Source organism: Berkeleyomyces rouxiae (genome assembly GCF_048999995.1).
Source record: "Berkeleyomyces rouxiae strain 22BRR77 chromosome Unknown BrBRR77_ptg000012l, whole genome shotgun sequence".
Taxonomy (NCBI): Eukaryota; Fungi; Ascomycota; class Sordariomycetes; order Microascales; family Ceratocystidaceae; genus Berkeleyomyces; species Berkeleyomyces rouxiae.
In genome coordinates, this window is record NW_027396502.1 from 114,648 (window position 1) to 129,337 (window position 14,690).

At 47.1% G+C, this 14,690-nt stretch overlaps 3 protein-coding genes across 3 annotated transcripts; all 3 read left to right on the plus strand.

Moving 5' to 3' along the window:
* Positions 1-3,978: 3,978 nt before the first annotated feature.
* BROUX77_007303 (uncharacterized protein) lies at positions 3,979-6,885 on the plus strand (the record flags this gene model as incomplete). The annotated part of the gene is made up of 3 exons (XM_073752384.1): positions 3,979-4,050; positions 4,132-6,696; positions 6,748-6,885. The coding sequence occupies 3 exons, from the start codon at positions 3,979-3,981 to the stop codon at positions 6,883-6,885; spliced, it is 2,775 nt and encodes a 924-aa protein (XP_073601596.1).
* A 2,459-nt stretch (positions 6,886-9,344) lies between these two features.
* On the plus strand, positions 9,345-10,137 carry BROUX77_007304 (uncharacterized protein; the record flags this gene model as incomplete). The annotated part of the gene is made up of 3 exons (XM_073752385.1): positions 9,345-9,365; positions 9,489-9,576; positions 9,695-10,137. 3 exons carry the CDS (start codon positions 9,345-9,347, stop codon positions 10,135-10,137), a joined length of 552 nt encoding a protein of 183 aa, XP_073601597.1.
* A 1,730-nt stretch (positions 10,138-11,867) lies between these two features.
* Positions 11,868-13,356, plus strand: BROUX77_007305 (uncharacterized protein; the record flags this gene model as incomplete). Its single annotated transcript, XM_073752386.1, has 5 exons — positions 11,868-11,909; positions 12,199-12,220; positions 12,342-12,418; positions 12,486-12,731; positions 12,805-13,356. 5 exons carry the CDS (start codon positions 11,868-11,870, stop codon positions 13,354-13,356), a joined length of 939 nt encoding a protein of 312 aa, XP_073601598.1.
* Between the last annotated feature and the right edge of the window lie 1,334 nt (positions 13,357-14,690).

A 14,690-nucleotide genomic window follows, 5' to 3' on the forward strand; every position in this document is an offset into this window, starting at 1 on the left:
GGTCGAATAGATTGTCATGGGAGCTTCGTCGGATCGGGATTCAAAGTTGACAGAAAAATAATTCATGGGAAACAGCTCCTTGACGTGAAGAACCTTTGTCTGACCTTATAACTAGTTCGTGTTAACAAGTGTTCTCAGGAGAAATTTGTGCGAGAGATGGCGATGACTAGTATCCTATTATTTTACTTCTTCAATTCATTAATAAAGTCGTCCTATCAATCGGAACTCTGTGCACTTCTTTTGATGTCGCGAGTGCCGCGTGTTTGAATCATTGTGTCCGGACGCGTAGAAGAAAGGTAACTCTTAGTTGCCATGATTTGACGCGATATTTGCATTTATTGTGGAGCATGGTCTATTGTGGAAATATGATTACGTGAGTACGGGTTAGGGTAAAGAAACCCCTATTTATACTACAACGGTACAAAAGTTTGAACGTAGCCAAAACACAATAAGAGGGGAACCAACTGTTAACTAATTTACTGACCCTTCTCCAAAAAAATAAGGTGACATTTCCGATCCATTTCCCAGGAAATTCACAAGATCAGCCACAATCCTTCGGTCCAAGCAGGGCTACGACTACGTTTTAAATTTAGAACACAAATTTCTTGTGCTGGACAAGCCAAGCACAAGCCTCTGTACAAAAGAGTCATTGTCATGTGTTCTTTTTGCCTTCGGAACTTGTCAGAAGTCAAAAACTAGTTACGGACAGGTAGACAGAGGTTTAGTTAGGTAGGTAGTTAGACATGTGTCGTCGTGTGATATTTCTTGGCTAACCAATGAGACTTGATTCAATCTACCAAGTACAGAAAGAAAGGAGGATGGTCGATGTATGTACCCATACAACTATTCGTTTCTAGCTAGGGTATGAACCACGCCTTGAATCGAATATAGGGCTAAGTCTAGATTTTAGAAGGCCTTGTCATGACTTGGTGAACAAAGACTTGGAAACGACGTGGTTTGAGTGGTTGCTTTATATACGTGCCACGTGAAGTGACTCGTCTTCGAGTATATTTGCCTTTGTGGTGTGTCGTCCATGGCTGAATTGCCTCACAGGCCTTTTTTTTTTTTAAATCTTTTTTTAAAACTTCTATTTTTGTAATTCTTGAGGGAGTTCTCTTCCAGCGCTTAATCCCTTTCCTTGGACCTGAAAGAAGGGAGTCAATTCTCAATCTGCATGCATGTTTGACTCTAATACTAGATGGACACAGCTCAAAAAGTCAGAATATCCCCTCAAGCAGGGTGTTGGTGGCTGGGGCTCATAGGACACAACATGACATACTTAGTTACCTTAGAACCAAACACTAAAAACACCCACACCCAGACACAAGTAGTACTAGAAATTCGGCAAGTGGTCATACAAGACCTATTGCCAAACGCAGTAGATATTTATATGTGCAAGCGTAGTGTGGGCATTGAGAATCCACATCCGAGACTTGGTCGCTGGAAGTGATTGGTTCAACAGTTTCTAATGGAAACCCTTGGTCTCTCATTTTGACACAGACAACATCCCTCCTCGCCATCCTCCCTTTTCCCTCTGTTTTGCATACAAAAAAGTTTGAATACACTCCCTTCACAGGGATAGAAACAAGGGAATGGATGGTTGTGTAGGAACAGGGCGGCTACTAGTTATATGGATTCTAATAGTTATTACATGGGACAAATTCGTATGCATGTATGGAAGTTTTCTCAACCTCCTGAATTGCCCTCTATACGTCTTGGTATAATTCTAGAATACATGCTACTCAGCTACTGCGAACGTGTACGGAGGCAGTTTGTAGAAGCTGATACCGAGACAAAATAAATATTTCATCAATAGGGGAAGGGGTTGGTGTGCGTGTGAAGATATGTCCTGTATGTATGTACAAGCACCTGGGGATATACACAGAGGTAGTTTTACAATTTCAAATGACTAACTATAAGTGAATCATGCAGTGGCCTTAGAGGTAACAAAGAATAGAGCGATCACTGGTCGTATGCGACAACCATTGCACACATAACAAGGGAACAGGAGGAAGATGGGGAAGAATGGTGGTGTATACCTGTCGACTTATTGCCGCTGAAACGTTGGCTACGGGATAATGCATCAGGCACAATGTGGTCTTTTAATAGCTTGACAGCAAAGAATTAAGCTCGTCGACGACCCCTTCTGCCCTAGACACAAGAGAGGGGCGCTTGCTTCTATCCATATGTACATAAGTATCTACATGAATATTCCATTACGCCCTCCCCATCCTTCTATCCCTCCGCCACCTTTTCTTTACCTTTGGAGCTTTTCGACACCGCCACCTTGCTTTCTTTCTCTTTTAACTATGTCTTTTTTTCATAAATTTTGTTTTGAAAATATTTCTCACCTTGGGTACAAGTACTTCTACTTACATGTCCTATAGAGCCCCATCGTTTTCTCTTGTCTTCTTCTTCTTCTTTTGTTTCGTTCTCGAGTGCAACAAGGAAGAATCGGAATAGAGAATAGAAATTAAGCAAGTCTGGGGCTTGTTTCTACCATCTCATTCCTCATTCCGGCGCCGAGTTTCCCTCGAAGTGGCGGTTCTAAAGCGGGGCCGCCAGATTTGCGTGGAAGCACTTGTATGTGTACAACATCGTGGATGGATGGATGGATGGGAATTGTACTTGCAGGTGGCTCAGGCGGAAGCTGCTCCCTACAGGTACAAGTCGGTATGTACATCCTTGTAGACTCCCTGGCTAGGGTTCTGCCTGCTTCCTTGGACTCAAGATCACTTATCTTAAACACATCTAAATATACGATCGTTTCACTGTCAACTTACTTCTGAACATGTCTTGTGTACTTATCCAGCTGCAGGCACACAAATAAAGGAACAAGTACAGGTACAAATCTGTACACATTGGTACATACTTCAAGCAACTCTGGAACCAAACCTGAAGACATCCCTATCTCCCATCACTACTACTACTATGTTGTCAATGGGGACATTTGACTGGCGAGGAACGCCTCCCATTCTCCCCTCCTATGGTAGTTTGTCCCTTGGAAAGGGTAAGCAAGAAGAAAGACAATGGAAAAAAGAGGTCACGAGCAGAGACTGACTTGAACAAAGTCCTCCTAGGTCTAGTTACATGCATGTACCTCTACATGATACGGACATAGGTACATACTTGTGCCCTGCCTCTGCCTCTGTATACGTAGCCTGCCCCACTGCTACAGGACAAACTGTTGCTAGATACAGCGCACTAAGCACGACTCTAGGCATTCAGCCTCCCTCCTTTTCCGAGCTGCCAAATCCAAAGCATGCGTACATGCGTGTACTTGTACTTTGTACTGTCCTTTTACCTGTGCTTGTACGCCTGGCCTAGCTCTCATGGTAGCTGCTGCCACATCGAGGTGTACATACTACTTCCCGGTGGTTTCTTCTCCTGTTGTTAGCTATTTTTTCCCCCTTCTCTAACCAAGACTTTCCCTTTTTGTACAAACCTGGGGACAAAGCCTCTTTCAAGTGCCCTTTCCCATTCTCCTCTCAGTTTTTTTTCCCTCTTCTTCTTCTTTCCCTCTTTTTTTCGTCTCATCTCTCACACATCCATCCCACCAAACTCGGTGCCTGGCATCATTCCACGTTCTTCTATTGCCGCCCGCTTTCCAGTGGGGAAGATTTCATTCCAACGAGAAGCACACGCCTGCTATTCTCATTTCCTCTCTTTGATACGGTCCACCCTTTAAAGCTGAACCAGGAAGCTCAATCAAATACGGCCAGAGCCCTCGCCATTGCCAAGTCCGAGCTTGCCTTACTATCTCCAGCTAGGCACCTTGGGAGCCATCTTCTTTCTCCTTCTCACTGTTCCTAAGCTGTTGCATTTTTGCGTTGTCAGGCGCTCGTTTACTGCTCTTGGCTGGTTCAGACTTGCCATTACCATATTATCTTGTCTACAAGTTGGTCTTCACCTTGGGACTACTAGATCTTCCCTGAGCCAGCTTTTCCATTCTTATCCTCACCACAATCCTCGTTCATCATGGCGTACCAAGGCCAAGGCCACAATGAGTATGAGGGTGAGCCCTTGAGGGACCTTCCACCTGCCGGCAGAGTAAGAAGCTTCTCGGTTCATGCACAGTAGTCTTCGGCCCCCAACCTGTCAACTGTCACTAACCCGCATACCCCCATATAGTACCACATCCCGCCCGCCGACGATTCTGAAGAGTCCAACCGCTCCCTACTCCGCGACAACCATACGCCGAGCAACGAATACAGTCACATCAACCAGCCCGGCCATTTAGGCGACTCGCTGGGCGTCCAACCTCCGGATCGTCCTATGTCTGCCTACAGCCTTACCGAGTCATATGCCCCTGGAGCCCAGTTGAACCAAGGACCTGGAGCCCCCCCTTCCCCTGGATATCACAACGACCCTTACTCAACTCAACACTATACTTCCGACTTTGATAACACTGGTGGATATGGCGGATATGGAGACCGTCCCGTATCGACGGTTGACCCTGATGACAACTGGGTAGCCCGTCAGCAAGTTAGTGGCGGCTTGAAGCGGTATGCCACCCGTAAAGTCAAGCTGGTCAAGGGTACTTTGTCCCTGGGCTACCCTGTCCCTAGTGCCATCAAGAATGCCATACAGCCAAAATATCGGGATGTTGAGGGAGGCAACGAAGAGTTTATGACCATGCGCTACACTGCTGCTACATGTGACCCGAATGACTTCACTCTTAAAAATGGATATGACTTGCGCCCACGCATGTATAACCGCCACACCGAATTGCTGATTGCAATCACTTACTACAACGAGGACAAGGTCCTGCTCTCTAGAACCCTTCACGGTGTCATGCAAAACATTCGGGACATTGTCAATCTGAAAAAGTCAACCTTTTGGAATAAAGGTGGCCCTGCGTGGCAGAAGATTGTTGTTTGTCTTGTCTTTGACGGTATCGAAAAGACAGACAAGAATGTTCTCGATGTGCTTGCCACAGTTGGTGTGTACCAGGATGGTGTTGTCAAGAAGGATGTTGATGGCAAGCCGACTTTAGCTCACATCTTTGAGTACACCACCCAACTGTCTGTCACCCCTACTCAACAACTGATTCGTCCCATGGAAGACAGCCCCCAAACACTTCCCCCAGTGCAGTTCATATTCTGTCTGAAACAGAAGAATTCCAAGAAGATTAACTCTCACCGCTGGCTATTCAATGCGTTTGGCCGTATCCTCAATCCCGAAGTGTGTATTCTTCTCGATGCTGGTACTAAGCCTTCCCCTAAATCGCTGTTGGCTTTGTGGGAAGGCTTTTACAACGATAAAGACCTTGGTGGCGCTTGCGGCGAGATTCACGCCATGTTGGGCCGGGGCGGCCGCAAGCTATTTAACCCCTTGGTTGCTGTCCAAAACTTCGAGTATAAAATCTCCAACATTCTGGATAAGCCTCTCGAGTCCTCCTTTGGATATGTATCCGTTCTCCCTGGTGCCTTTTCTGCCTATCGTTTCCGCGCCATTATGGGTCGTCCACTCGAGCAATATTTCCATGGTGACCATACCCTTTCGGCACAGCTTGGTAAGAAAGGTATTGACGGTATGAACATTTTCAAGAAAAACATGTTTCTTGCTGAGGATCGTATCTTGTGCTTTGAGCTAGTAGCAAAGGCTGGCCAAAAATGGCACTTATCTTACATCAAGGGTGCCAAAGGTGAGACCGATGTGCCTGAAGGTGCACCTGAGTTTATCTCTCAGCGCCGTCGCTGGCTAAACGGTTCTTTTGCTGCCTCGCTGTATTCCGTCATGCACTTCGGCCGTATGTATAAGTCTGGCCACAATCTTGTGCGCATGTTCTTCCTCCATGTGCAGCTAGTCTACAACATCCTCACCGTCGTCTTCTCTTGGTTCTCACTGGCTTCTTACTATCTTACTACCACGGTCATTATGGATCTTGTTGGCACCCCGGTACCTAAAACCCCCTCGACCAACCTGTACCACGCCTGGCCTTTCGGTGATAGCGCTTCACCCATCATCAACGATGTTCTGAAATATCTTTATCTGGCCTTTGTCATTCTTCAGTTTATTTTAGCGTTGGGTAACCGTCCCAAAGGCTCCAAGTGGACATATATTACGTCATTCTTGGTTTTTGCTTTTATCCAAGGCTACACTATCGTTCTCACCTTCTATCTAGTGGTTCGTGGTCTCCGTGATGTGAACCCGACTACCGACCTCAAGGTTGAATCTGGGTCTGATTTTGTACGCACATTCTTCACCGGGTCCTCTGCTGCTGGTGTCATCATTGTCTCTTTGGTTTGTATTTACGGTCTATACTACATTGCGTCCTTCCTGTACCTGGACCCATGGCACATGTTCCACTCTTTTCCGGCCTACCTGTTGCTCACGTCAACTTATATCAACATCCTCATGGTTTACGCATTCAACAACTGGCACGATGTTTCTTGGGGTACCAAAGGATCTGACAAAGCAGAGGCCCTTCCTTCTGCCAATGTGCAAAAGGGTGAAAAGAATGAAGTTGTCGTGGAGGAAATTGACAAACCCCAGGAAGATATTGATAAGCTCTTTGAGCAGACAGTTAAGCGTGCCCTTGAGCCCTACAAGGAGGCCGATGACTATGAGAAGAAGGATGTCGAGGACGGATACAAGTCTTTCCGTACCGGCCTAGTTGTCTCTTGGCTGTTCTCCAACATTTCTCTCATTGTTGTCATCACCACAGACAACTTCAATTCTTTCGGCATGAGTGTAAGTTTTGATCTTTCTGGGCATCTGGTACAATTATACTAACTTCTGCAGCAATCTTCCTCTGAACGTACCGCCAACTACTTCAAGTTCTTGTTGTATGCTACTGCATTCCTATCCCTGATTCGCTTCATGGGGTTCCTTTGGTTCCTTGGCAAGACTGGTCTCATGTTCTGCATGTCTAAACGTTGAAACCTTTGAGCCTGGTCACTGTTCCCCGGAATGATTGGTAAATGTTGGTCTCTCTCAAACTCGACTCTTGATCACCAGACACCTCATCCCGATTTTGAAAAAAAAAAACCCACGGTTCGCACTTGAGCAGTTGCCGTAGCCTTCTCTTGGCATGTACTGCCTGTGCATTATCTATCTGCCTTCTTGATTTTATATTTTTGTCTTCGAAACTGTCCCAACTTCTTTTCGCATACTTGCTAGACTTCGTCGGTGTAGATTGATTATTTCTTTTTTTTGGATTGCTGGATTCGTTGCTCCGTGTGTAAAACCGCACCCTCTGCATCGCCTCTATGTTATTTCTCTCTGTACCTACACTTGGATTTTTGTTTGCTTTTTTGAATTTCATTATTCCGACTCGGAGATGTTGCGTTTTATAGCTAGAGTATGACAATCATGACGACTTCTTTCCGGTACCTCTATGCTTGATTGATTGATTCTTTATTTACCTGTCTACTCGCGAGGTATTCTCGGCATACGACAGGGGACTACAAGTAGTACCAGAAATTACATACAGAAACAGAAACCCAAAATCCAAACCATGCATACAGAAACCCCCCGCACAAAGTGTAATGACTAAAGTGTGTCTATTCGCCCAGCCCAGAGGCTGTCCTTTGCTTGTGTGGCCCTAAACTTGGCCTAGAGTCCTGGCTTCGCCGCTGATGCAGGCATAACATAAAAACAAATAGAAAGGAAACAACAAAGGGAAGTACAAATAAAGAGAGAAACAAGTAGGAAAAAGGAGGTGATGGCAGCGCAAACGCGCTAAGGGGGAGACCCCGAGGGTACGCCGTCTCCAGGTGGCAGAGGGAGCGCGGGAGGGGCCGCGTCTTGCGCCTGCGTGTCCGGCCTCATGCGGCGGTGAGCCAGCAGGGCCGTGGGGGCTTTGGCTGCTTTGGCGGCCAGCCAGCAGGCTCCGCGCTTGGTACCGATCAACTTCTGAATTTGATTTGATTGTCTTTATTTTACCTGTCTACTCGCGAGGTATTCTCGACATACGACAGGGGACTAAAACTAGTACCAAGAAATACATACAGAAGCTAAAGAACCAGAAACCCAGAATCATGCATACAGAAAATCCCCACAGCACGAAGTATAATGACGGAGGGTCCCCCGACCGCCCAGCGCAATGGCTGTCCTTCGCTTGTAAGGCCCCAAACAAGACCCCAAGCCTCGGCCTTTACCCTGTAGAAGACCAAACCCAAAAGAAAGATAGAACATGACAAAAGAAAAGTAACAAAGGAAAGACAAGAAGTAGAGAGAGAAAGGGAGAACGAGCAAACAGACGAGAGTGGCAGCGCGCGCGCTAAGCCGAGAGGCCCGGGGGAGCCCCCGCACTGGGAGGTGGAGGGGCGGGCGGTGGTAGGCTCGACGGGGAGCGAGCGGGAGGGTCGGCGGCCTGTGGGTGCACCTCAGTCCTCGCACGGCGGTGGGCGAGCAGCACAGTGGGTGCTTTAGCTGCCTTGGCGGCCAGCCAGGTGGCCCCGCGCTTGGTGCCTATCAACTTCTGAAAGAAGCTGCTGGACACCCGCTGTGGGTTGTGGTGGCAAACCCAGATGTGCTCCGGGCTCGTGTCGGCTCCGCAGAGGGGACAGGAGAGCACGGCGTCCCGGTACCTCTATGCGAAGTTTTTCTGACTACTACGACAGTTCACTTGACTGGACTTAACGTGCTCAAGCCTACGCACGACAGGAAGAAAAAGAAAAAAAAGGAAACTGCGACCCTCGGGACTTAGGAATACATCTCCGATACGGGGAGTCGAACCCCGGCCGCCTCGGTGAAAACGAGGAATCCTAACCGCTAGACCATATCGGACTTTTGTGATTGTTGACGGCGGCCATCATATGTGACTAGATCAGGGACAGTATATGTTCTGCCGAAGATTAACCGAAAGATGCCCGGTCATCCAGCCCCACTTTCCTTTACTATTCATGTCACACATCACAGTCGGCTTTATCGAGGCAGACATAATCTTGACAAGACTTGATGGTAAAACCCACAGTACCTTGATTCCCCAAGCTTTACTCACGTTGCTCCTTGCTACTTCTTCATAGCATCTACAGTTCTTTTCAACTTCTCTATACTACTCTTAATTCAGCTTGGGCTCTTTGAGCACAAGCCCCTGCAAGACGACCAACCTCATCAACCACCCTCTATGTTGTAACTCTTCGTTGCCGTTCCTGATATCAGTCTTATTTCTATATTGGATAACTGACGTCGCCTTGAAGAGTAAAATATTGAAGGCTTCCTCTGTAATCAAGATAAAATTTCAGAGGTACTAGATAGTCGAGTTGCGATATTCGCGACAACTTCTCCGAGCTAGTATCGACAGTTTTTACCTTCTTCACTTTCTCATTTTCGCTTTGCCATACCAACCAATCTCTTCATCAACAAACATAAGATCCGCCAGTTGTTAGCGCAAAATGTTGAAGATTTGGTCTATGGTATGTCAACAGATTCACCAGTGTGAACAATAGATTGTTTACACAATTTCCTGTAACGCCGGTTACATACTCTGTACCCCAGATTCTAGTCTACAAACTAACACTTGAGTTATATCTATACAGAAAAAGCAACAGCAAGAAGCTGAAAATGCTGATATAGCGGCAGGCAAAAAGAAAAAGGTGACAGCAGCGCAACTTCGTGTGCAGAAAGGTATGTTTGATTATCCTTCGCAGCTTCTCTTCTCTTGAAGTGTAATAATTCCGCATCCTAGAACTCACACTTCTTCCCCACCCCACCGACGACTCAATTACTGACTACTCCATCTTAGACCTTTCTGAACTTGACCTTGGAACAACGATGTCTACCGAGTTTCCTGACCCTGATGATATCCTTAACTTCATCCTCAAAATCGAGCCTGACGAGGGCATGTACCGCGGCGGCCGCTTCACGTTTACATTCGCTATAAACCAAAACTTTCCCCACGAGCCACCCAAGGTGCAATGCCAAGAGACGATATACCACCCCAACATTGACCTGAAGGGCAAAGTTTGCTTGAATATTCTGCGTGAGGACTGGAAGCCCGTATTGAACTTGAACGCCGTTATTGTGGGCTTACAGTTTCTTTTCCTCGAGCCCAATGCCTCGGATCCCCTCAACAAAGACGCAGCCGATGATTTGCGTACACACAGAGAAATGTTTAGGCGCAACGTATGGACATCAATGAATGGAGGGTCCATTCGTGGTCTACCTTATGACAAGGTTATCATCTAACTTGGAGAACCTGGCTGGATACAAGTGCAACCTTGTTGATTCAATTGGAAAATGCCAAGATATCTGCTCTGTAGAATTACTCTTATGAACAATATCAAAAGCAAACGGTCTTCCTCTGTTTCAAGCCTGGTTATCGACTCAGTCGGATCTTGATTTATTCAATCATCTCAAATTTCATATTATAGGGTTTTTAGGGTTATCGGACATGATGCAAGATTTCAGCCACCAATGGACAACTCCGTCACCGGACACACCGGGAACCATAAGCGTGTCTGTCATACATATGTGGTCCGTATTTCTTTTATGTGAAATTAGTTGTATAGATCTATAGTATCGCCCTGAGAACTTGACCTTTGTTGAATGTATGTGTGAATGTACATATGTATTGCCCAACTTGAGACACCATTGTTGTGTTTGTGCTTGTATCAAAGAAGTAAAAGTGTCTAGCACAGGAGAGAAGGCTTTGTATGTATGTATGTACTAAAATCTTTCTTCGGAGGGCCTTAAGTTGGAAAGTTCATAGAATCACAAGCTAGATCTGATGTCTGACATTCCCACCACATGTAGGGGATCCCGAGCAGAACAGAACCTGGAGCCGCCTAGCCTGCTTATCTGGCAACCAACTCTATTCATGTTGAGGCGGAGGAGCCTGTTTGTTTAACTGAATTGGGCAGGTCTGTGCCAATATGTGTTCTACGGGGATAGAAGGAAGGATGGACGTTGAACAGGTGGCAGGAGCACAAGGTACCCCAATATCGCTGCTACAAGTCTAACAGTGTATGTATGTACATACATATATGGCGGGGATGCGGAAGCCGCGTGACAGCGAGAACGCGATTGAAGGCTGAATGAAGGCCGAATGAAGGATTTACTTTGCGGAAAGTCAATTTCGGCATTGATAAGCAAGACTTCATGAAAAACATGACTAACTATGGATAGCTACACAACATGATATGAGATGGGGATGAGATGCTCATTGTGAAGCCATGTATGACTACATGTTGCAATGTGCAATGTGCTTTTAGTTACTTGCGCTTTTTGGTACAAACATGCCTCAAACAGAAGGCACGATCAGGGCTTTACAGAGCCCACAAATGTCCAATTAATCAGTAGTAGTGGCAGAAAAAAAACCTCTGTGTGCACCCTCGTTAGCAGAACACCATCGCCCTGGATGGTAGTAGTACTGTCAAAGAATATTTCCGTGTATAGAGCCATGTCTGTCGCCTGGGCCACAGTTTGAACACATCACAAAATCACTCTCAGTCGGATCGAATCGGGAATTCCAGCCCCTATGGCAAGACTAAAAACATAGACACAAAAACAGAGGCTTGCTGGCCTCACACTTTGTAGATATCAAGAAAGGACCTACCTGTCCCAAATTGGTGCTTAGACTACCGGCTGCTTTGTTGCCTCAGGCTCCAAAGCCACAAAAAGCACCTTGGGCTGTGTTGTGCAAGGTGCAAAATTGCTCTGGCCGTCGCCATGGTGAGCTCCAATTGGCCGCAGACCCACTTCTGCCGAGGATCCCTGAGGCCGGGAAGAATCGCTCAAAAAGTGTCCTCTAAGAAATCATGCAGCAGGATTTTCTTGTCTTCGTCCCCTTCTCCTTCCTTTCTTTTTCTCTTTCCTTTTATTTCCTTCCCCCCCATAGCTTCCAGTCCATCGCGACTTTCTATCCAAGACCTCTCTCCCCTCAGTCCTTTTTGTTCATATCCTCCCAACCAGCCACAATGTCTGACAAGTCTGCTCCCCCCACCGTCATGGGCATGCCGGTAAGAAACCCTTTGCTTTCCTGTCACGATAAGCCAGACTCTTCTGGTAATAATGAGGGTGGTTTCATTGGGCATTCAATTTAATATCTGCGCGATCTCTAATGGCTGGTGTTCTTTTTATCAGACCAATTGATCTTGGCTACACGTCAATAGCACGTCAAGCAAACATCACTGATGAGGGCGGCAGTGGTTGATGTGCAATGCCATTGACGAACACAATTTTATTGCTTGGAAAACAGTGACCATTATTCAACCAAGATCGCATTGCTAACTCAATTTCCTCTCTCAGCCCTTCGTCGTTGACTTCCTCAGTATGTTCGGTCTTGAATTTCGTTGTCCACTGTGGGCTCTACTATTTGCTTCTTTTTACTACACGACGAGTCACTCAATTCATGAGCCTTCCTAATAGCATGTACTAACAATTGATAACAGTGGGTGGTGTTTCTGCCGCTGTCTCCAAGACTGCTGCTGCCCCCATCGAGCGTGTCAAGCTTCTGATCCAGAACCAGGTTAGTGAAGAGGAACCATTGAGATTTCCGTCTCATTACTGATTCTAACACATATGATGCGCTGCAGGATGAGATGATCAAGCAGGGTCGCCTGGACCGCAAGTACACCGGCATTGTCGACTGCTTCAAGCGTACCTCCGCCGACGAGGGTGTCATGAACCTGTGGAGAGGTAACACTGCCAACGTTATCCGTTACTTCCCTACCCAGGCCCTGAACTTCGCTTTCCGCGATCAGTTCAAGAAGATGTTTGGTTTCAAGAAGGACCGTGACGGCTACTGGTGGTGGATGGCTGGTAACCTGGCATCTGGTGGTGTAAGTTTTCTTTTGTTTCTATCCTATTATACATCGTATGCTTTGTATCAACTAACCTGCAAAATCTTCACAGGCTGCTGGTGCCACTTCTCTGCTGTTTGTCTACTCCCTGGACTACGCCCGTACCCGTCTGGCCAACGACGCCAAGTCTGCCAAGAAGGGTGGCGAGCGCCAGTTCAACGGTCTGGTTGACGTTTACCGCAAGACCCTGGCCTCTGACGGCATTGCCGGTCTGTACCGTGGTTTCATGCCCTCCGTCCTGGGCATTGTCGTCTACCGTGGTCTGTACTTCGGTATGTACGACTCGATCAAGCCTGTCGTCCTGGTCGGTCCCCTGGCCAACAACTTCCTGGCCTCGTTCATTCTGGGCTGGGGTGTCACCACTGGTGCTGGTATCGCTTCTTACCCTCTTGACACCATCCGTCGTCGCATGATGATGACTTCGGGTGAGGCTGTCAAGTACAAGTCCTCGTTCGATGCTGCCAAGCAGATTGTCGCCAACGAGGGTGTCAAGTCCCTGTTCAAGGGTGCTGGTGCCAACATTCTGCGTGGTGTTGCTGGTGCTGGTGTCCTTTCCATCTACGATCAGATGCAGGTCATTCTGTTCGGCAAGGCCTTCAAATAAGCGACTTGTCTCGGGATGAAGTAGCCGTATGCAACAATAATGGCCATTTAACTGCCAGTATTCGAGGCTTGGTCCAGCAGAATCCGGGTCTGTTGTGGGAGGCTGATGGCTATTTGGCTGACTGCTATGGGCTTTGTGATGGGGAGTTTGTGGTTGGTTAGATGGACGTTGTGTGGCTGATTTCTAGAAAAATTGGCGACGCTTCTTGTCTGTGTGTACAACAAACCTCATGAAAATATTTTTTACACCTTTTTGCTGCTACGTACTTGTGATCAGTTGTGTGACGGGTTACTTTTTTCAAGCTCTCATTTTCAGCAGGCATTGGCATGCATCATGTTTGATTTGATTGAGTGGCTAACTGTTTATGCAAATTTGCATGTAGGTTCACTGCTTACATGCACATAACTATCAGTGTTTAATAGGAGGGCTCACTATTGTTCTGTACGGAGGAGTATCCGGAAAGTCACAAGTTCAAAGAGTTCAGAGAATGTGAATGTATTCAATGAGAGATAAGAAAGGCGAACGATGATCGATGCCTTCCAAGTCTAAGTTCTACAGTAGAGAGAAGAAGAGCAAGCATTTTATATCTAAAAGTCCATGAGCATCTTGCACCAGAAGAAGGAATAGAAACTTTGTTGATCTTGTTCCAATATATTGAGAGACTATTCACGATGGCGTCTCTCTTGTGGTAACTATAACTCTAACCCTATCCCTCCACAACCACACACACGACAGTCTTAGATAGAATCAGAGACATACATTCCAAGGAAGTAAAACTCCGACCTCAATACATCAGGTCATTCCTGTCTGTAGAACTGGTAAAGTTATCGATGATCTATTAGGTTCTGTTGAGTTGGCGTAAGGGTACAACCAGGGTACATGGTGACACGTGACCTCAGGGCACGTGCTTATGGAGACCCACAGTTCCAACGACCTGGGATACAAAGGCAGGGAGACTATCCACCATAGGGAAGGGCATCGAACGCCTTGTCGCTCGACGGCTCTCCAACGCTGCCGTCGTCCACCGCCTTGTCCCCGCTCAACTCTTTGGAGGCCTTCCAGGCCGATCAGCCACCGACCTTGTGGAGAGCCTCGTACACCGTGTCGAAGGAGGACTCACGAGAGGGTCCGTATCTACCCTCGTCACTCTGGACATCGAAGCCGCTTACGACAGCGTCCTTCCTGGTCGCCTCGCATGCCAACTACTCGACTATGGCTTCCCGAGCTGGGCCTGCCGCTGGGCCCGATCTTTTGCCTCTGACCGGCCCGCTCATCTGCGCATCGATTCTTTCATAGCTCCCACCGCGTCTCTTGCGCATGGGCTTCCTCAAGGA